Genomic DNA, 24,537 nt, shown 5'->3' on the forward strand with positions numbered 1-24,537 from the left:
AATTATATATTTATAGTAGATTGCATACCAATATAGCTACTTGAGCTACAATTACAGGTATTCTACCTGTAAAACCTGTAAAACAAACTAAATTACTGTCATCTTCATTCATGACCGAATTATCAGGTGGCTAGGAATAAATATGTATCTCAAATTATAAACGTTAGGCAAGACATTCTTTCTATTTAACATTCCAACACTATATTTTAAGGTAATTGTCGTTATTGGACTAATACAATTGCCGTTTTTCTATTCGCGTAATTCTCCCTGTATTCGTATACCACTGCAATACTGTATAAAACGATTTACAAAATTTAAAACGTTCAAATATGTAAATGGATAAAATATGTTGTTGCATGTTTCATATACCTTGGCAATCACCATCAGCAGCAATGCACCCAACAAGGGAATTCCTTTCTTGCTATTACCCTGCCTGATGTAGGATTAGCTAGTGAAAAGATAGCTCTACGCTTTGTTTAAAAGCACTTAAGCAAGAAATCTTATTGCAAGCACCGTCATTTGCGACTAATTCAATAACATCAAGAGTATTATAAGCTCTTGATAACATGTGCAAATCTGCTGGTCCCAACTGGTTATTGTTCAAGATAGTACTGCCTACCAAAGAGCAACAGAGTACCGGTATACTGGAAGAATTCCTTGTTTACTTATATGTCCCTTGTTTGTTAATTTCCTTGTTGGACGAACATACGAAATAGGAAAGTCACCGAAGTGTACACGATAATTAAGACACATCTTGCATACATCTATACGGCGTTTGAATATTCCAGTCAGATGCTGAACCAATTGCTGAACCTATTGATATTAAAGCTGTGACACAAAGGAAATCGACTAAATTAATTACACAACATCAGCACGATTAAAATTCCTCAAACGACTTAATAACTCCAAGTCGTTATAAATATAACAATAGCTAGACAATGACAAGTATACATACCATCAAGAGCAGATAAAGAAGGCCTTCTTTATCTGCTCTTGATACCATTGTTAACGGAATGGGTAAAGAACTGCGGCGAAAAATACATATTTAGAGAGAAATGCCTGTTAAATAAATTAAGAGAGTAACAACCCATTTTGTGAAAATAAGGATAACAAGAACCGGAATGTGCTCAGAGTGAAAGATCCACACAAATAGCGTTTACCGATGTGTACGATTTGACACAGTCATGATTTTGACGAAATGACAAAAAACCTACACAGTGGTGAATTACACATGAAATATACAGCCGCTGAGAGGTGGCAGAAGACACGATTATTAAACTACGAATAATCGAGAACCTAAAAGGTGCCTTTGTAGCTTATTGCAATTCTCAGCCAGGAGAGTTTGAGGTGAAAATAAATATCTGCCACGGCTGCTTGTGATATTCACACCGAATTTCACCGATTTTTTTAATAATTATTTCTATTTATGTTACATCGGATATTGCTGGTTTGCTTGATCACTTCTCCGTTACCCTTTTATAAGTGAGAGTTATCGATCATACATATATTTTACCGCGCGTTAATGATGTCAGTTGAGCAATGGCACTGCACGCCCAGAGCACCTGTGCCATTGCTATATAAACCAATACATAAACGTACGAACTCGTCCACAGAAGCTGCGTTCACACAAGGATTTCAGTACCGTACTGAGCGTTCACACGGTAAAAATATTCAAGACTTATACCCGGCTTAGCAAGTACCGTACTGAAATACGAGGCTTACTCGGCGCGGAAAGTGATTCCGCGCTGAAACATTCGGCACCATGCTGGACGCGTATTGTCTGTTCGAGACAACGCAATTCGAGGCCTCTTACTGTAGTGCGCTTACCTAGACTGGTACCCGTTCGCTACACGACATTAGTGTAGCGTGTGGAACTGTCCACCAGGTACCAGTCTATATTATACCTAGCCAGCTAAGCCTCGATTCTCGTGTGAACGCTGCGGGTTGTGTTAGGACGGTATTTCAGCAGAATTCAGCACCAGATAAGTACGGAACCAGCGAGGCCGTGTATCTCGTGTGAATGCAGCTGCTGTTCTGTCGACGGACTAAAGGAGGCAAAATGAATCAAATAATATGCAATCATCAATCTCAAAAGCTTGGAATGAACATGAATGGATGGAATGGATGGGACGTGGTGGCCAGTTGTGTCGGGTCACTCAGTTGGTGATGTCTCAATTTCATATTTGTTTCTATATAAAGGCACCGCCAACTTTCAATTATGTTTTTTTATAAACCCGAACATATGGTATCGGTCTCAGCTTTAGACACATGAACAAACTACCAACAAGTTCTCGCAGTGTGAGTGCCACACCTCTACTAAGAAAACTACAATTATAAAAAACTATGTACAAATCCTTGTTAGCTGTCTTCTGTCTTGCAGTGGCTATCTCGCTGCATCAGCTGCTCCAACTCCCGCATAGCCAGGCACCTCTAATGCGCAATTGGCATAAACACCCCCCCCCCTTCACCCACACACGCACACCACACTCACAAATGCCACACACGGACACATCAGACTGAATTTAGCCATAGCACTCCGACGGCAAAGGTTGAATCACCCCCCCCCCCTTCCCAAATTAGCTACGTGTATTGAGATCGTAAGATTGTTCACAAATGTCTTCCGAGTGGATCCCTTAAACCATTTCGCGTTTGCCGTAACGCGTCCGAGCATTTCAGTCGCGTGTCAGTAAGTGGGTAAAAACACGTTCACCGGTTGGCCGCAGGCAGAGTATAGTCGTGCGCTGTGAGTATTGCAGTTGGCATGTCGATCGAGTTACGGCAGACGAAAAATAATTTAATCGGCAATCGAAGCAGCTGTCAAACTTAGAGCCACTTCGAGGGAACGGCTACATGGCAAGCCCGTAGGGTCCAGATTTCCCTTCGAGTTTGCAGTGGTTCCGCCTACCTTCCCGGCTTCACGGAAACGAGGGTTAATTAAATGCTTACAAATCTTCCATCACATCATTTATATAGTTTTAAAACGTTTAAAAATCAGCGTATCAAATTTATAAATTCGGTCCGACGTGGTGAGTGTGGTTCCCGCAGGCTGCTCATTGCGCCCCTGTACGTACGGGGCATCTGGACATTCGGTGGGTTCTGATGATCACAGGTGATCACTGTCTAGGCTGCTGCTGCTCTGACAATCACAGGTGATCACTGTCTAGGCTGCTGCTACTCTGACAATCACAGGTGATCACTGTCTAGGCTGCTGCTGCTCTGACAATCACAGGTGATCACTGTCTAGGCTGCTGCTACTAACAATCACAGGTCACTGTCTAGGCTGTTGTTCTGTAGAGCCACGTGCTCCTGGGAGATCGCTGCCAGCTCCTTGAGAAACTCCTCGAGCACGATCGCGCAGAACACCGCCTTCCGCAGCTGCATGGTCTCCAGCTTACCCTCGGACGGCGGTTCACTCGATCTCCTGTTGATGTATCTAGCGAGAACGGTTGCAGGGAGACTTGCATCATCGATACACAATTTGATGTCAATAACGATACGAAAAAGACAACGTTCAAGTTTCAAGTTTCAAAGTAACATTAAGCTATCACAAGCTGGCTATTACAAGACAGTTTAGTGAATGTAACGTAACATAGATCAACAAGCATTCGACATAATTGACGCTTAGTTGGTCAGCTGACTCGACAGGAGTAATTTTGTGTGTTATCCCCACAATAAACGGAAATCCCACAATGATTTCGTGGGTACTAGCCAGCTGCTTACAGCTCTACAAGTGGTATTGACCAACTTCAATATTCATATTGGGAATGCACTACACCAGGTGGCATATTGATTAATTGATTGCCCTTTAGTAATGAGATACTTTTTTAGGCTTTCTGCGAGCAAATAACCACGACATATAACAGTTAACGTACACCATACAGCAGTATCTTGCAGTAAGTAATAAGCCTATTCCAGTATATGCACTACGTACATTTATGTTATCAGCAGATGCCTACATGAATGAAAGAGCCAGAGTAGAGCTATTTGAAAGAATACACAGCATACCTGTATCCTTTATTATCCGGGATCGTTTCCAGTTCCTGTCTTGGTGACATCTCCTCTTCTACGATGCTCTGTTTCCAGAAGCGGAAGTTCGTTAGGCCTTTCTTTTTTTCTGCAACTATATTCAGGTATAACTGTAGTCAGAGAAACCATCGACTATCCTCCCGATTCGACCGATGTCGGCAGTCATGTACGACCGCTCACGTTATTGGGACACAAACGTAAGATTAAAAAATCAAATCAAAATTAACTCAAACAACTCAACAAGCTCAAAAATTTAACTCAAATCAAAAAATCATCATCGCACTTGGGTGTTGGGAGGGCAGTTTGAGGTGGTCGTAATTCAGCTTTAGAACATCATCATCAAACCTGCTTTCTTTCTTTACCTTTCTTTCCATCGAGCGTGCCGGCTCCCCGTCCCCGGTTACCGGTCCCGGGACTGCTGTTCTCTTCGAAGTAGACCTTGTCACGAGTGACGAGGTATTTGCGTGCCTTCACTAGTAACTGGTCAAAGTTACCGACCGTGTGGGAGTAAGAGTCCACTTGTTGCTTCACCGAGGCTAGGACCTATAGAAGTAGCAGCAGTCTTAACTTGAACCAGTTACAACTTACAACATCACAAAATTCGCAACTGTATCACGACTAGTAGTTGTATATTACTATTTCAAGATTTAATTATAATCCCAAGTTCTGCCAGATTTTGAAAATCATTCTGATATCAGATCTCAGATCATAATGAAACCCCTTCTACCTGAGACTGGGAAAAAGTCAAACCACTAACAGATGTCATGAAAGAATGAATGAATGAATGAACAACTGCTTTCTGATGAAAGAAGTACTCACTGTGTGAGAATCACAAGACATGACACCTCTGGCAATAGCCGCAGTCTAACAAAACCGCAACAAACTCGTGTGAGCCTGATTAAACACACTAGATCATCATACTCATAGGCACCTCACACACATCACACACTAGGCACCTCATCAACGCTGGGCTGGCACACCAGGTTGTGGTTGAGTAGGAAGGAGCGCACGCACGCACAAGAGCATACCTGGGACAGCCAGCATATGCTGGACTGGCACACCAGGTTGTGGTTGAGTAGGAAGGAGCGCACGCACGCACGAGAGCATACCTGGGACAGTGAGCGAACGCTGGGCTGGCACACCAAGTTGTGGTTGAGTAGGAAGGAGCGCACGCACGCACGAGAGCATACCTGGGACAGCGAGCGAACGCTGGGCTGGCACACCAGGTTGTGGTTGAGTAGGAAGGAGCGCACGCACGTACGGGAGCCTACCTGGGACAGCGAGCGAACGCTGGGCTGGCACACCAGGTTGTGGTTGAGTAGGAAGGAGCGCATGAGCGGCTGCGGGTAGCAGGCGAGTCGAGCGACGACGGCCGTCACATGAAGGTTCACGTAGAACGTGTTCTCCATCATGTTATCCAGCTTGCGGAACACGGTCGTGAACAATGGACCTGTGAACACGAACCACAGCCGTCAACAATGTTACCGTAATCCTGTACATTTACTGCCCAGGAGATAAAACGTATGCATCGTGAAACCGAGGGGAAAGTGGTTCTGTGGCAGTAGCCATCATCTAATAAACTCCTAACCGTGAGAGACTGAGGGTATCGTCAATATTCTTACAGAAGTCGACCTTTAATACACATATGCATACCCATAGCTGCACAGACTGCATAATTCCAGCGTCAGTCACCAGCCTTATTATTAGTGTTGTCAATCGGTTGTAATTTCGTAATCGATCATCGGTTGGACCCAAGTAACTGATGATCGGTTACAATCGGTTACTCGGAGTGTTGAATGCCTGCATGTGCGTAACGTCGTGTGCATGTACGTGTGTGCATGTATGTGCTTGTTTAGCCCTGTTTACTGTTTGTTTTGCACTGTTTATTACTGTGTGTATAATACATGTATGTTAATAAAGGATAACTTGTATATAGTAGCGATGATATCTCTGATTCTCATCACTTTTCCAAGTTTTACATTTATTTCAAATTATTTTTTTTTTTTGATGAAATCGATTATGGATTTTGATAACCAAGCGCTTGGTTCAAGCCACTGTTCAACCGATGATCGAGTATAATCGATGATCGTGACATCACTACTTATTATTATTAATAAACATTATTAATAACTAACATTATTATTCATCTCAAAGATGAGAACGGCCCCGGACGAAAAACGCAGGATATATTTCTACTTACTGGTAGAAGAGCGCAAAGTGCTATATTGCGCACCGAAGGTCACTATATTGCGCACTCTCTGGGGGTCTTAGGGTCCACCCAGAACATTTTTTTAATTAGATGCTTGCAGACGCGTTCTGAGGCACAGAAATTTCGAAAACTAGCTTATTCATGAACGCTGCCATTGCGCGTGCATTGCCGCGCAGTGCGCGAATGAATAGTACATTTGTCAGCCATGGGAGATTCTCATCTCTGTCATCTACATTAATCACAGGCGAAGCTGTGGCTGGACTCACCGATGTCGGGGTTGCCAAACCTCGCTGCGACGGGGCTGAGTGGCGTGGACGGAATACCTGGAAGATCACAATTCGCTGCCACAGGTGGCGCCACCGGCGTGTCCGCCGCCGCGGTCGACGACGCATCCCGCACGACGGCTGACGTCTCGCCCGCGTCTCGCTCATCATCCTTGCTCCTCATGACCCCTGCCCCGTCCCGCCGCTGCTGTCCCTCCTGGCATGACTTGGGAGCGCCCCCTGGCAGCGAGTCACTTCCCTCCTCCGGACAGAGGACGCTCTGACTAAGTGCACTTTGTGTATGCGCATCTGCCTCGCCATTGGGAGGGAAGGCCGAGGCCGCCTCGCAATCGAGACAGAGACTCAAGTCCGCCGCCTCGTCGTCGTCGATACTCGAGGCGGGCGTCTCGTCGTCGAGCTGGAGACTCGCCGCAACGGCCTCGATCTCGTTGAGGCTCTCCTCGAGGTCGCCCGCCGCGGCGGCGCCCTCTGGCGTCCGCACCCTGCAGAGGGCGCTCTCGAACTGCTCGCTCGACAGCCGCCGCCAGTCGTGCACGAGCGGCAGGTCAGCGCCGAGCGCCATCCGCTCCGACAGCAGCGCCACCTCGCCGTCGCACAGGCTGTCGTCCCTGCTCCTAGGGGGCGCCGCCGCCGCCGCAGCCACCACCGGCGCCTCGCATGGCGTTTCGACGGTGCCGTTGACGACACGCTCGGGCCGCCACCTGACCTCGTCCTCCTCGATTTCGTCTTCGGGACCCCCGTGCTTGACCACCGCGACGGCGTGCTTGGCCTCGGATGCCGCCTCGGCGGCGGCCGTGACGACGGCGTCCGGCGGCGGCGCCATGCCGTCGTACGGCGCCGACCAGCACGCGGCGCAGGCGCGCGCGCACGCTCCGACGCCGGCATGCGCGTCCCGCAGGTAGCTGACGTAGTCCGTCTCGTAGTCTCCCAGCCGCGCCGACGCCGCCGCCGCCGCCGACGCCGGGCGCGCGTCGCCGTGGTGACCGCGGCTACCGCCCAGCCGGAACCCCGCCTGCGAGAAGTTGGTCTTGCGCAGCAGGAGGGACTTGGCGGCGCTCGCGTCGATCGGGGAGACGGGCGGGGTGGCGGGGATCGGGGGCAGGGCCGGCACGCAGCAGGAGGGAACGAGGGAGAGGAGCTTCTCCGCAGAGGAACCGTACGTGTCCATCGTCTTGAGGCTGCGTATCTGACTCACCATCACGTGACTGCAGGGGATGAGATGTCTGAAACGCAGCGTAGTATAGTTTAGTTCAGTAGTGTAGCATAGAATAGCATACTATTGTATAGTATAGTATAGTATAGTATAGTATAGTATAGTATAGTATAGTATAGTATAGTATAGTATAGTATAGTATAGTATAGTATAGTATAGTATAGTATAGTATAGTATATAAGTATAGTATATTTATAGTAGTTAGTATAGTAATAGTATATTAGTATAGTAGATATAGTAAGTATTACGTATAGCATATTGTGTATATGATTAGTATAGTATAGTATGATAGTATAGTATAGCATAGTATGTATAGTATAGTAGTAATATAGTATAGTATAGTATAGTATAGTATAGTATAGTATATATAGTAAGTATATATACAGGGTTCATAGTAGTAAGACACATGTGTGAAATTAAGGACTTATAAGACGCTCTTGCTGGATGGCCAAAATAATTACTTTTTTTACGCGAGTTTCTGATAGATACCAACTATTAAAGCGTCACTAATAATATTTAATATACACAGTTGCACAGCAGATTTATTATTCCGTATTATATATACAACATTTTACTGCTAAGTCGATAACAGTTTATACAAACAATTGATATGAATATTGTAGGCTTGCAAAAAATAAGGATATAGAGTACTTTCTCTCAGATTTAGCCCAAAAATATAAGTACTAATATAGGGCCCTTATTTTATTGTTTGGACCAAAATAAGTACTGTATAAGACTTTGAAGACCCCGCTATCGAACCCATTGGTATAGTTATATAGAGTATGTATAGTATATGTATTATAGATAGTACGTATAGTATAGTATAGTAAGTATTATGTATAGTAATATAGTATAGTATAGTATAGTATAGTATAGTATAGTATAGTATAGTATACCACAGCACACTATAGTATATGTATACGTGTCTGAAATGCAGTGTAGTATAGTTTAGTTCAGTACGGTACAGTACGGTACAGTTTAACTTAGTATAGTAAAGTAGAGTACAGTGTATAGTGTTTTTAGTTCAATAGTGCAGCATTGCATAGCGTAGCGTTGTATCGCATAGGATACTACAGCACACTACAGTACAGATCAGTACAGTGAAGGGCAGTATAGATCAGTACAGCACAGTACAATGCAGTAAAGTACAGTACAGTGCAGTACAGTATATTACAATGCAGTACAATGCAGTGCAGTACGGTACAGTATAGAATAGAAAGCACCGGCAACATGCTGGAAACTCCAAAACCATACTGTTCAGGAAAAACGTTGCATACAAGCACACATGCATTCACAGGGTGATGCTATATATTGTTCACCAGACACAGATGTAATATATACTAAAAAAGAAAGAATAAATAACATCCTGCAGTTTCATTGGTTTAAAAGGACACCATTTCACACACCTAGTATTCTTCACATTTCACACATCTAGTATTCTTCACATTTCACACACCTAGTATTCTTCACATTTCACACACCTAGTATTCTTCACATTTCACACACCTAGTATTCTTCACATTTCACACACCTAGTATTCTTCACTTACACCAATTCCTTCATTCACACACCCTAGTATTCTTCAGCATACCCCAGTTTCTACACATCCCCTTAGTATTCTTCACATTTCACACACCTAGTATTCTTCACATTTCACACGAAACTGCATCTAGTCACATAATCACTTATAACGCATAAAGTGTACAACACTACGTTTACAACCGTTGCCCAGGCGAGCACGAAACAGCTGCTATATAACATAATATATATAACACAGGGCCATAGGCTGAGCAAATTTCTAGGGGGTGTAATGATGAGCGATGGGCGCAGCTCTTGATCGACGTCCATAGTGTGGTAGGGGTGGGTCTGAGACAAGGCTTTCACGGATAAGTGACCAAAAATTCACGTTAGGGTTATTTACGATTATTTAGCCAGCTTATTTTTTCATTTTGCCCTCAAGATATTGCTGCCCCCCACAGGCCTACGACCCGGTAACATGTTATATAGATAATATCACAGACAACTGTTTTATAGATAAAGACAAGATTATAGTACCCATATGTTTCCCAATGGCATGCTTACCTGAGGACTAGATGCAGCATAACCTCCTCACAGTTAAGACTGAGCAATGTGTGGATCAACGAAAGGGAGACAAGACATAGCTGAATGAAATGGAAAACAACATAGTTAATTGAATAATTAAAATAACAATTGGGCAATTAAGAAATGGCATCACATCCTAATACGTTATACTCTATCCCTTAATTTGGCCTCACATTTACATACTTTTTGGTAGAACCTTACTTCTGGATATGACATATAGCAGCTAGAACAAATCTAGATATATTAACATTATCATCTTTACATGTTACGAATTGACAATCTATATTTATTTTACAATTATATTATATTATCAGGATTCTACCCAGGCCTTTAATTCATGTTGTATCCGACATGCCCTCAAGGTTAAAGCCAATTTTGGGGGAGTGGGTGGGGAGGGAAGGGGGGGAGGGAGAGGCAAACGAAAGGGGTAGGGGTGGGGGTGGGGGGAAAGGAAGGGGGAGGGGAGGGAGGGGGGGAGACATACCCGGTCGGAGTTGTTTATTCGCGAGACGATTGAGTCTATGATGACAGCACCGTCCAACTTCTCTACTAGCAGGAATCGTAGGAACGTTTTCATCAGCGCTTTGTCCGTGATGTTTGAGATGAACAGCTTCAGGTAGGCCGTTGCCATGACAACCTCGTCCGTCGAGCTCTTAGCAGACAAAAGATGCGCGGCAAATTAGGCACCCGTTTGTCACCATTTTCAGTCTACGTATATTGCCCCGAGTCGCTCTTGCATTGATGAAATAAATGAGAATTCTATTGTATACACTTATTGTGAATACCTGGTAACGTGTGATTACAAAATAAAGACCACTTCCTCGTCGCCCCAACTCAAGCTTTTCGTTTTATGAGGGTTTTCACTTTCTTTGATTGCCACGATATTGAATTTCACATGCTATAGACATATAATTTTGCATTCAGTACTCTTCCAAAAACTAAGAGATGGGAAATTTAATATGGACATTCACCTTGAGAATTTTTTTTTACTTAGAATCACCACGAAATTGCGCCTGTTAATTGAAACTTGTCACGATAATATGGTTCAGTAAACCTGTTTCGTTTACGGCATACCATACATGTGTGTGTGCTGAGGCTGCGGTGGGGTAACGAACAGCTGCAATCAGCAGCGAATTATAATTACCTTCGAATATAATGACACCTGAAAAATTACCCTTTGGCTAACAAGGACATCGAGATAGCAAGTCCTAACATTTCGCTTGATGACTACGCTTACAACTTTTTATATGTTGTTATATAGGGCTCCTGCAAGAAACGTGCACAAGTGCATGTGTGTGTGTATGTGTATGCGTGTGCGTGTGCGTGTGCGTGTGTGTGTGTGTGCATGCATGCAAGCCCTATGCACCTAGTGCACGAATGCAGTGTACACATGCTGTGCAACATTTATAATCAACGTGATGTTAGTACAGCATGCACAAACAGTGAATTCAACAAGTACGGTCCAGCCATGCAGTATTCTACAAGTTAGACCATGATGTAGAAATAGCCCCTGCTGTAAAAGTAAGCATGCTGTAAGCAAGGAACAGCTGCTGAAAAGCAAAAACATAAACCCAGATGCTCGACGAGGGGTTTCTACCCATACATGCAGTAATTAGAGCAACCTTCTCTCTTTGGTAAGCTCATCTCAGACTTTGGACTTATGTAGCATGCAATGTACTTCATACTAAGCTTCATTGCATCTCCTACAATTAGGAACATTTCTCTTCTTGATTCTAATAGTACTGAACCCACAAAATAGACACAACATGCACACACGCACGCACGCACGCACGCAATCGTGTACACACATGCACACATGCACGCACTCACACAATCGTGTGCACACATGCACACACGCACGCACGCACACAATCGTGTACACACATGCACACACGCACGCACTCACGCATGTACACACGCACGCATGCACACAATCGTGTAGACGTGTACACACATACACGCACTCATATGAAAGCCTAACAACTGAACAAGGCCACTATGCTTTGCTCAATACTCCCCTATAACAGCAACTCGACCTTCACACATGCATGCACGCACACACACACCTACACGCCTGCACACGCACACATGCATGCATGCACACACACGCACGCACGCACGCACACGCACACGCACACGCACACGCACACACACACACCATCGTCTCTAAAAAACCACTACTCTTTTCAGGAGAGGGGTTCGTCAGATATCTCACTCACTATGAGCATGCACACTAGGTAGCTGCATACTGACCACTGTGTACGGCGTATGGCGTAGAGAGTAAGGAATTCCCATTAACTCCTGATAGAAAAGAGAAAGACAGCAGCGAAAATAGAAGTTAAAAACAAAGCATTTGTCAGAAAAATCGTTTCTCCGCACCCAAGACCTCATCACTGCAACAACTCATTTTCAAAGATGGAGCCAAATAACGATGTTATTTCCATGCAGTGACACCTGGCGTGTGGTGACATGGCATCAGTGCCTGCAAACTGCAATATATCAGGAGTGAATAATAGAGATTCTCTATTATTCACTCCTGGTTATATAATATGGTGCTAACTGAATAGGAGAAAGTGCATCCACACAATCAATCACCTTAACATACCTAACTGATATTGGCACAACCAAAATGTAACAGCTAACTATCCGTAGTATTATTGCAGGTAATTCACAGAAGTGCGCATCACCGCAAGACACTTAGACGATAGTGCAAAAGATGATTGCCCAGCACGGCTGAGTGACACAACTAAAATACGAAATGTTTCTCGTTACGCCCTTAGGCGTGATTACACGCCTAATTTAAGATTTACTTTCACTTGCGTGAATACATTAAGAGTCATACTATCCATGTAGGCATCTTCTGTATGTAGTATACTAAAATGGCTTTAGGTGCAACATATGTGGATAGAGATGGAATGGAGGGGTAGAGTAGGAACGCGGAGGAATCAAAGATGGAGGGAGATTTTTATAGTAGGAATGTCAGGTAATAAATAGGATTTCAGTAAGCAAATTAGGGGCCGGTTTCACGAAGCGTAATTAAGTCCTTAATCATGATTAAATCACTAATCATGATTAACCTCCCATACTTAAATAGAAGTAACTGTTTCACGAAGCGTAATTAACTTTAATCATGATTAAGTTAATCACAATATTTAATTCTACTCAGGAGCATGATTAAATCCACTAACCATAATTAGTTGCTAGTACTAGTAGTAGTATGTAGGTAGTACTAGTACAGTAAGTAGGCTGCAGATTTTACAATTGGAAATTTTACTTCGATTTTTTCCCAAGGAAATTGAAATTATCTAAGATTAGCTGTACTAATTTAGTAATTATAATTGCAAATTAATTCCTTTTCAGGTACCGTTTTGCAGGTACTTTTTCCGTTGTCCGCCATTTTGAATACAGTGTAATTCATGTTTAAGTCGGCTAATTATGTGATTCGTTAAATATGTAATTAAATCACTTCGTGAAACATATTTTTAAGTATGATTAACTAATCATAATTACGGAAAGTTAATCATGATTATTGATTTAACTATAATTAAAGTTAATCATGCTTCGTGAAACCGGCCCAGATCTATACACTGTTTACTCTTGACATCACAAAGTCATTAAACTATGAGAACAAATAGTGTTTTAACCAGCCATAGAAACAAAAGGGGAAAACCATGTGACATTCAGCAAAGGGCTGGCATAAAATTAAAGAAAAAACAAAACAAAACAAAACAAGAACCTGATAGTGTTACAAAAGCGGCCCGACCACGTCTCTGCAGTGGAGTTACGTCCGTGCCGTCACCACCATAAAATAGAATCTCTATATAGGCATTTGAGGATCTGCTATACTGTACATATTGCAACATACAACATACCTGGCAGAGAGCTGGCCCCATAACACAGACGAGGAAACCATGGTATACATAGTCAATGAGCTGATCCCGCACAGCTGCATGCGCCACCTGTAAACAGATGAACGTACATACACATTCAGCTGAATGCAGGTGGATCACGAAAAGACAGATGTCTTGCGTTCAGTATTTTCCAGCTCTCGGTTTCTCATTCTAGGTGTGGCTCTACTCAATTACTTACAGACGGCATTACACAATATGCTAACAGAATTTCGCAGCAATCACTATCGCAACTCAGAGCGACTCTCGCGTCATTTAGAGATCGTAAAAATAACTCTAAAACAAGTCAGAATGTCTTCCGCGGTAATGCACACTATCAAGCCTCGGATTGAAACTCAACATTACTGCGCTGGTTAAAAAAACAGTGAAAAAGCATGTATTGTGTTGCTAGGCAACAAAGTGTGCTGCAACCGTAAACTCGTCGTTACACGACCGAAGCAGTCGAGAGCTATCTAAAACCTCTCGGCGAAACGTCTATCGATGAGAGGCAGTCATTAAATTCGTGTTTGCATCGCAAAAAAGCAGGCGCGAGTCGTTCGGGCCACAATTAAAAAATCTTTGTTTGCCCTCACCCAACCCAGGCTGAAAAGTTTGGGTAAGTAGTTGGGCTTTTTTTAGGGGGGTCTTTTTACAAATTCAGCATGGTGTCTACATGCTCGGGTGTGCTTCTGTGGAGATGCCTTTTATGTTGAATGTTTGTTTTGCTTGGTACATATAATGTATTGCCTACAGATTTACATAATGTACAGTGATACAATTTGTAAAAAAAAGAGAGAAAGATCAATAACATTTTTTGAGTCAGCCCCTTTTTGGCGGGTCGGTCGGGTGAGGGCAAACAAACAATATTTTTATCATGGCCTCATTACCTGCACGACGGCATTGCAGAACTCCAGCGAGCCGAGAAACGTCTCCAGCTCTGGCAGTTGCTCCTTATCTTCGTCTCGCAGCTCGTGCCAATCCTCCGGCAAGGCCTCCAGCTTCCTGGGAAGTCGTGAGTACAGCCCGCTCAGTCCCGTCGCCAACACCTATGCATTAGAGTGGCATATTGCAGCGAAAATTAAATTACTTTATTAGAGCAAGACAAGCTATCGGTTTAGAGCACCAAGACATGTTGTAGTGGCACTGCGGCAAACATTTCCTTCAGAGTGATACCAAGGCCAATTATTTTTTAACACATCTTATGTGTAGCAAAGAGAGATACATACATAACATTGGATTTATGTGAAGGGCACGAGGGCAAACTAAGTATTCTAGCCACAGCCATGGATTTATTACTAACCGATTTTCAGCAATACTACTGCAAATAGGAACGAAAAACACGGCACCAGCAACCGGTGCCAAGGTGAAAGAAACGAAAGCCGATATTGTGGAAGCTATACTTGAAATCAGCTTCGTTAACAGGGCTCGATGTTGCATGGATTTTATAGGCTACCCTTCGTTAGGGAACCACTTTTCACAGTGCTAGAAAACCAATTAGCTCAAAGTTCAGCTCATCACAGGTACAGTTTCCTGCCCATGGCTTTCCTGCATACAAGTAACCTTAGATTTTGCGATGAAAGCGAGCATACTCTGCCTGGAACAAACTAAATCTTTAAACTAAACCTAAGGGCAACAGCTATCGCTCCGAATTATTTACTACCAGCATTGATCGTCATCTAATCAAACCCCCTGATTTACAAGCCCAGACAACAGCATAACCGAACAGACATATGTGAACACACGCGTTCAATGAGAATGCGTAATCACAGCTAAGTGGCTATGACTAATGCATGAGACCAAGGCCAACCTTTAAAACTCTTCGTTTCGGTGATCTGACCTAACATTTCGGAGACAGCATAGCTAGGATGCAAACTGCTTTGCAATATGCTGCTCATGTAGTGAACAAATACGTTGCATGATCATCTATGCATTTAAACGTCCCAAATCTCACACTTATCTTTAAATAACCTCAGTCAGCATAAATCGGATGGGCCTACTGATTTGGGTGCAGGGTTTACGGCACTAAACAAATCATTTAATTAGGGTTTGGTTAGAAACATCACTGCATGCGTGCAAGACTGACCAGACACACGTGCGACGACAACCAACGCACGACGATGACTCAACAGCAACTCACCGGGCAAAAGTTTGACTCGTCTGCGATGTATGCGCCGACGTAGTCGAATTTTGCGGAGAGCACCATGCAGTGCAGCAGCGAGTTACGCGCCTGCTCGCCGATCGCGCCGTCGCGGTGCAGGAACTGCGTCAGGATCGAGAAGACGAGGAACTTAGAAGCGGACGTGTCAGTGGCCGCGTTGAAGAAGAACTCGAGCAGGCTGTCGTACTGCGACACGCACATGCAGATGTGGTTGAGCACGGACACGAGCGATCTCTCGACGTCCACCGGCGAACGTTCCCCACATACCTGCGCACACGTGTACATATATATTTATGCTGACCACAGCAGCTATATATAGCTGGACACACGCCTACAATGTGCACACATGAATTTATGTGCAGTGAGACAAATAATACGCAGATGAGATATCAAGACAAGAGTGACAGACAAAGATAAGAGAGAGAGAGAGAGAGAGAGAGAGATAGCCATAGAGAGAGACAGAGATAGATAGAGCACGAGAGCAAAAGTCAGAGCAAAAGTGTTAGAAAAAGTGAGAGCAAAAGAGAGAGAGACAGAAAATAAACTAAAACCCTAAACTCTTGGTAACACAGAAAACCAACCCTCCCAATAATGATCAGCTATGTAGCTAATGCAGATCTACTGCACAGGAAGGATTTCAAAGCAGGTGAGCCAGAGGAGAGAGAGAGAGCACGTACCTGTAGGAGCTTCAGCAGCGGCCGCAGGATGGGCTTGTGGACGAGGATGCTGTGCTGAAGCTCAACGATCAGCAGCTCATAGATATGAAGTTGCTCCAGCTTCAACCTGTTCGCAAACTCTCCTGTGCTGTTGCACCAGAGAAACACCTCTTCCAAGATGCCCTCCGTCATGAATAAGTCGAGCATGGGCCCGTGCAGCTCCCCATTCCTACCCTCCTCCAGCAGCAGCTGCGCCATCTTCTGGACGTAATTGCAAACACTTTCTACGTCGTCTGCAGTCGCAGGGATGCGGGGCTGAAATGGTATCATTGAAAGTTCACAGTAATTTAAACTCATAACAAAAAATAAAATGCCTAACATTCCTGATAACAGAATTGATAACAATCAATGCTAAATTAATGCATTTTTGTACTACTATTCTACTTCTATCATAAATAAAAAGACTATAAATGAACAATTCAGTGCAATCAGCCATTTTGTTTGGTGAGCCTGTCTAATACTTCTCCGACTCCCACTGTCACCACCACAAACGGATTTGAAGGAAATTTTATGGCTTGATTGTTTTGAGATGGTGCCAATTCACATAGATCACGTGACTATAAAAATTTACTTCCGAGCCCTGCAAATTATTTCCAGCAAACAATATTTAAAAACTATAATATAGAAACTAAATAATTAAAATAATATAATAACAAATTAATACTATACAAAATTTTGTATATTGATGGCAGAAAGCCTGAAACTCACGTTGTTGTGAATGTTGGTGAGGCGCATGATGGCCAGTGCATCCGTCCAGTGGCACTGCAGCGCCTCCAAGCAGGCTGCTTGGTCGGTGAGTGGCCGAGGGTCGCCCGTGGGCCTACGCGCTGGCACGGGGCTGCGACGCCGTAGCCAACTCATAGCTGCAGCATCAGCAGCTACGCGCTACGTCTGCTCTCCTGCAAACAACCATACGCTACGGCTGAAGTTGGTCGTAAATATCGCACGACTTGTTTGACTTTTTTTCCGCTAACACAAGTGTCGTCTAGCATTGGTTGTTGTGGTTCAAGATGCCATTAGAGATATGCGAAAATCGTTGGCCCAGCACAATTAATTCAAATTGGTTTATGCTTTAGCAAACAACTAAGGATCTATCGTGACTCTCTATAGAAAAGTATCTAGGCTCCAGTTGCAGCCCTATTCACGTACAGCTACATTAATGATTATCATACCTAACTAACTGAAAACGAGAAATTCATCATTTAGAATTTTATACCATATCACACAGACCAGCTCCAGCCCTAATACAAGGCTTAGATTGTGCAAGATCCATCATTCCATGCTTGCCGACTGTATTCCCCGTGGTAGCGCAGCAACGTGTATAAACGTGATCTGTTCACGATCAACACCATACAAACTTCGTACGAATTGTCAGGCAACGATGGCGAACCGCTTCACTTAATTTTCATCCACAGGGACGATCGTAATTGGCAAATTATGCGAGCTGAAAATACCCATCTTCATTTGATATTGTTGGCGTTGCTTCTAAGTTCTAAAAGTAAAAGTACTACAAGAGCCGCAGAGCGTCTGGGCTCATCTGAGGTCTGTTGCTACGATTATAAACGTAAAATTTCAGTCGTGCGTAGTACCACATTTGTTAGGCGAGATATGCAGACACGCAGTTGGTTACACATTCATTGTTAGGACCGGCCCCACTTATCACAGAATGAGAGGGTGGGGACGAGGTGGTGTGGGCGGAAGGGGCGGGGAGGGGTGGCGGAGGGGAAGTGGTGGAGTAGTCGGGGATTGTAGGCTTCAATAGCAAAAAGCAGTTGCACTCCATTGTTAACAGTCAACAAATCCATGTTTTAACCCTCCTCTGAGGAGGTCAAAATTGTTATCAGACACTTACTGCTTCGCACGGTAAGTGGAAAGATTATTGCATTGGTCCTTTCAATAAAGCCATTTAAAAATGATAGGTCACCGCTGAAACAAAAAAGTTTTTCAATGCGCTTCGTCAGACCATGTCCTCAGAAAATGCTCTAAATCTGCCTGTGCCCCATTGACCTTTACTCTATGTGACTCAATTCTCGGCAACAGTGATGGCCTTTCCTACCATGATGCTATACAGCGACTATCACGTGCCTAGGTCAAGCCGTTTATATGTTTGTGCCGCATATTCTGCATTCCTCCCATATAACCTTAAGTTAGCGAGGGAATGTTCCCCTTCTTTTACACCTTATTGACCTGTTGATCTTTGACCCCAGCTTCGAATCCCCAACTCGTTTTTCGTGATTACCCCCAGACGTACGTGAGTACGTTTAGATTTGTGTGCCCAACTGTAGTGACGGACGGACGGAGGCACGCACAACAGACGCACGGACGGACGATTTTCACGGCGGATAATTGCGATTTACAAGCTGCATCTGACTATGTCAGCATGAGCTAAAAACTAAGATTATAACAGGCCACACTTGAACGTTCAAAAAAAAACCAGAAAGCTGTAAATAAACACGAAATTGTATTTCACGGTCTTAATGTTTCTTACCTTAAATTGCCTTGGATCACCTGTAATATGGCTGGTCAAATGCTCTATCATGCAACACACAAAGTAGACCGCGCGCTAGCTGCTGCACCTTGACCACTTAAATTATATAGCAATAATACTATTGGTATTAGTATTAGCTTATAGTACTATAGCCCGCGTACAGTTGCCGCAGGCTTATAGGATTCTATTATGTAATGTTAGCGGACAAGCGGGGTCAAGGCCGTGACAAGGTGCCTGCTGCAGTCCGCCGCGAAAAAATGCTCGCGGTTTGAAGTCGCAATCGACACGTTGTTTCACATAGAATACCGCAATGCAGACCATTTCAACGATAGTTAAGATTAAATTATAGTTTGCGGATTACATTAAGACTATTTCACTTCAGATAAGAGAGGCATTAATTGCCTACAATAGACTTTTATTAGGCCGCAAAGATAACCAGTTACTTAAGTTGATCTGGCCGGTCCGAGCATCCTGTATAGAAGATCTTATAGCCCTTGGGCAATGCACGCCGGCTTATAGTTTACTTAGAGCTATATTAGTATATTATGAATATGTGTCAGTGGATGCATGCGGAGCGTGCGGTTAGCTCTAGTACTATAGCGTGTTTACAGTTTGCCGCTGGCTATAGAACCAGCCTATTACGAATGTCGCGGAACAACTTACTCCAGCTCAGTCAGCAGAGAGAACTCATGTATTTCCGCCAATTGTGGTTAGGGTGGCGGTTTGTGTTGGTTTGTGGACTAAAACATTTTGTTGTTGTCATAGTAACAAATTAATATTATGTAATTTGTTCATTCGTTCATGACAAATACTAATATTAAATCTTTTTTTTGATCTGCCTTAATTTGTTACTTGATCAATCAAAACAATGTTTTTAGTCACAAACCAAACTATACGCCTCCACCCTCTCCACGTGCGGAACTTACAAGTTTCCGTGACTGGCCGCTGCTGCAGGGCGCCTGCCAGTAATGGCCGTCTTTGAAAGTTTCGCAATATCGAATGTTCGTTCACAATGAAATACGTCATTAGTATACCAGGTGAAACGATAGTTATGGAGATTTAAATTTTAGTAGCCTGATATAACTTAAGACATATTCTACTTCGGATAAAGTGGAATTAATTGCTACCACAGACGTTTTATAGGCGGGTATGTGAAGCGTGCTTAAAGTCGCGGTCCCGCCAACATGCCTATATGGTATTCTATTAACGCACAGCAGTTAAAATGTAGCGGGCTATAGTAGTAGATGCTAGCGTGCGGTTAGCTCCAAAGAAAACGGCGGTCTTTGTATGGGCTTAGGAGTACTTAGGTCTTGTGATGACTATGACTTGTTAGTCACACAGCCTGGTCTGGTATTAGCGTGCGGATTGTACTTTGTGTTCGTTGCCAGATGAGCATTTGGGAACGCATTTGGCTGCAAATACCAGCTTTAGGCACCTTAGTTTATCACACGAAGTTGATAGCACAATTTGCTGTTGCATCATGTCAACTTGAGAGCCGAATAATTCTGTCCTATATAAAAATTTTTTATATTTTGGTGAGGGTTATATCTGGCGACTAGACGGGGTTCATTGAAATTTCGTGAGATCGCATGCAAATGCTGCGTGCCGATCATGCGGCGGCGTACGCCGTATTGGCCGCCGAAAATAAACACTACCGTTTCTTTACATGGACTTTACCTTGCTGTATACATTCACTTCAATCGTTATTCACTTCTTAAAAGATTGTTTTTCAGACACCCCGCTTCATTTAACTTTCGTAAATAACATTCGCCATTTACAAACAATCAGACCAATCAGAGCGAGTCTATCTGCCCTCCTGCAGCGCCACAGATACAGGCGAGCCAATCGGAAAACCCATTCGACTCTTCCCGTCATGCCTAGAAAACAGTTCTTCTTTCGAAAACAGCGCTATTCTCTGAATGGTCCGAGGGTACCCGATTGACAGGCGAGCAAGGGCTCCTTGCCAATCGGGTACCCTCGGACCATTCAGAGAATAGCGCATGACTGCTTTCTAGGCATGACGGGAAGAGTCGAATGGGTTTTCCGATTGGGCTCCTTGCAAGTGAGAACCAGGCTATTGTAACACTCGCTCTGATTGGTCTGATTGTTTGTAAATGGCGAATGTTATTTACGAAAGTTAAATGAAGCGGGGTGTCTGAAAAACAATCTTTTAAGAAGTGAATAACGATAGAAGTGAATGTATACACATATCTGTAGCAAGGTAAAGTCATGTAGAAGGAAACGGTAGGGGTTTTTTCGCGCCAATAGCGGCGTACGGGCCGCATTCGCAGCGCATGCATTTTGCATGCGATCTCACGAAATTTCAATGAACCCCGTTCTGTCCCAATATAACCCTCACCAAAATATAAAAAAAGGTTATATATAATATAGGACAGAATTATTCGGTCTACATCAACTGATGCACAGACTTTCCGTATACCAGAATGATGCAAAAAGTTGAAAAACTCTAGGCCTAACACTAACCCTATTAAACACACTTCGTGATACTTATGGTTATACTTTATGACTTAGGGTTAGGGTTAGGATTTTTCCATCATTCCTTGATATATGAAAAGCCTGTGCATCAGTTGATGATACACAAAAATCTGTGCATCACTTCGTGATACCTAAGCCAACCAAGGTGCCTAAAGTCTAAAGAGTAACGACGTGGATTTGCGCCATCAAAATTACTTGCAGTTTCAGACGATTCCTTGTGCGTTGCAGACTCGACGTCTCATGCATTATTGACGCGAATAGACACTGAACGGTTTATTTACTTACAGCGAGGAATTCCACATGCGGTATTTTTCAATGGGCGATCTTCAGATTAAATACCTATAACTAAGTAGTAAAGTACTAGCTACGCAAAGAACTTTCCTCCCACTTGCTCCCATATTGGACGAAAAACAAGTGGCTGCTTTTTGGAATTACAAGCTATTTTCTTCGACATTTTTTTTCTTTTTTGTCTCTATGTGATTCTCTTTCTTTTCTTTTTTCTTCGCCTTAGCTTATGCTCCTCTCGTCTTTTTAATCCCCACTCTTCTTATAAACATCTTCTTCTTCTCCCCTTATCTACCCCATCCTCTCTTCTTCCCAGTCTTCCTCCGCCTATTTCGTTTCGCCATCGTCGTCGCGTTGTTTGGGAGTAGCGCAAGTACAGAGTAGAAGTAAAAAGAGTCAGAGGGGTACACCCCTCACTGCTCAGATTGGCCTATATTCATCAAAGATGCCCAGCACGGCTGGTTAGCTGGCATTAACCTCTCAAAAGTGTTATGAAAACATGAGAAGTCTAATATCATCTGAGTCTGACCACCAACCCACTGCCTAAATTTTGTATCTTTCCAAACACAGAAACAATGTGACGAGATTTCAATTAATATTATAATGTAATCATTATTGTTCCGAGTGTTATTCTGTTATTTAGATATTGCTCAAAATAACATTAGGAACATTAGGAATTACGCTCACGCACGCACGGACGGACGGACGGACGATCATGCGATTCTACAAGCTGCATCTGACTATGTCAGATGAGCTAAAAACTAAGATTATACACAGGCACTTGGAACGTCTCAAAAAAAACAGAAAGGTAAATAAACACGAAATGTATTTACTACCAGTCTTAATGTTTCTCTACCTTAATTCGCCTTTAATCACCTGTAAATGCTGGTCAAATGCTCATCTGCAACACACAAGTACGCCGCGCGCTAGCTGCTGCACATTGACACATAAATATATAGATATACTATTAGTATTAGTATTAGCTATAGTACTATAGCCCGCGTACAGTTGCCGCAGGGTTATAGGACATTCTATTACGAATGTTAGGGACCAAGGGGGTCCAAGGCGCTGACAGGTGCTGCTGCAGCGCCGCCAAAAATGGCGGTTTGAAGTTCGCAAATCGAACGTTTGTTCACAAGAAATACCGCAAGCAGACCATTTCAACGATAGTTAGAGATTAAATTTTAGTTGCGGATACAACTTAAGACATATTCACTTCAGATAAGAGGCATTAATTGCCTACCAAAGACGTTTTATAGCCGCAAGTAACCGTTACTAAGTTGGTCCCGAGCATCCGTAATAGAAGATCCTATAGCCCTGGGCAACTGCACGCGGGCTATAGTTACTAGAGCTATATTAGTATATTTATGAATATGTGTCAGTGTGCAGCAGCTAGCGTGCGGTTAGCTCTAGTACTATAGCCCGTGTACAGTTGCCGCTGGGCTATAGAACCAGCCATTACGAATGCTCGGGAACAACTTACTCCAGCCAGTCAGCGGAAACTATGTATTTCCGCACGTGGAGGGGTGGGCGGGTTGTGTTGGTTGTGGACAAAAACATTGTTGTTGTCAAAGTAACAAATTAATAATAGTAATTTGTTCATCTTTCATGACAAAACTAATATTACAATCTTTTTTGATCGCTTAATTTGTTACTTGACAACAACAATGTTTTTGTCCACAACCAACCCAACCCTCCCACCCCTCCACGTGCGGAAATACATAGTTCCCGCTGACTGGCGCTGCTGCAGCGCCGCCAGAAATGGCCGTTTGAAGTTCGCAAATCGAATGTTCGTTCACAAGAAATACCGCAAGTATACCATTGAAACGATAGTTAGAGATTAAATTTTAGTAGCTGATATAACTTAAGACATATTCACTTCGGATAAGAGGAATTAATTGCCTACCACAGACGTTTTATAGGCGGGTATAAGCGTGCTTAAAAGTCGGTCCCGCACATCCCTAATGGCTCATTCTATAACCCAGCAGCAGTTAAAATGTAAGCGGGCTATAGTAGTAGAGCTAGCGTGCGGTTAGCTCCAAGAAACGGTCTTTGCTAGGGTTAGGAGACCTAGGTCTGTGTGACTATTGACGTTAGTCACACAGCCTGGTCGGATTAGCGTGCGGTGTACTTGTGTGTTGCAGATGAGCATTTGGACGGCATTGGTGCAAATCCACTTTAGGCACCTTAGGTATCACGAAGTGATGCACAGATTTCTGTGCATCATCAACTGTAGACCGAATAATTCTGTCCCATATAACCTTTTTTATATTTTGGTGAGGGTTATATTGGGACAGAACGGGGTTCATTGAAATTTCGTGAGATCTCGCATGCAAAATGCTGCGCTGCGATCATGCGGCGCGTACGCCGCTATTGGCCGCCCGAAAATAAACACTACCGTTTCCTTTACATGGACTTTAGCCTCTGCTACACGATATGTGTATACATTCACTTCGAATCGTCTATTCACTTCTTAAAAGATTGTTTTTCAGACACCCCGCTTCATTTTAACTTTCGTAAATAAACATTCGCCATTATACAAACAGATCGACAATCAGAGCGAGTCTAATCTGCCTCTCGCCCAGCGCCACAGATACAGGCGTAGCCAATATCGGAAAACACCATTCGTACTTCCAGTCATGCTAGAAACAAGTTCTTCTTTCGAAAACAGC

General features: G+C 43.5%; 1 protein-coding gene across 1 annotated transcript; it reads right to left on the reverse strand.

Moving 5' to 3' along the window:
• Positions 1–1,869: 1,869 nt before the first annotated feature.
• LOC106813703 (FTS and Hook-interacting protein-like) lies at positions 1,870–21,971 on the reverse strand. Its single transcript, XM_014817911.1, has 14 exons — positions 21,866–21,971; positions 17,305–17,495; positions 16,558–16,851; positions 15,860–16,147; positions 14,610–14,768; positions 13,708–13,794; positions 12,089–12,136; positions 10,320–10,487; positions 9,815–9,894; positions 6,502–7,742; positions 5,298–5,476; positions 4,389–4,569; positions 4,006–4,120; positions 1,870–3,433 (listed from the first exon to the last, which is right to left on the reverse strand). The coding sequence occupies exons 2-14, from the start codon at positions 17,455–17,457 to the stop codon at positions 3,262–3,264; spliced, it is 3,165 nt and encodes a 1,054-aa protein (XP_014673397.1). The 5' UTR covers positions 17,458–17,495; positions 21,866–21,971; the 3' UTR covers positions 1,870–3,261.
• Positions 21,972–24,537: the final 2,566 nt, after the last annotated feature.

This window comes from Priapulus caudatus, unplaced genomic scaffold (assembly GCF_000485595.1).
Source record: "Priapulus caudatus unplaced genomic scaffold, Priapulus_caudatus-5.0.1 Scaffold812, whole genome shotgun sequence".
Taxonomy (NCBI): Eukaryota; Metazoa; Priapulida; class Priapulimorpha; order Priapulimorphida; family Priapulidae; genus Priapulus; species Priapulus caudatus.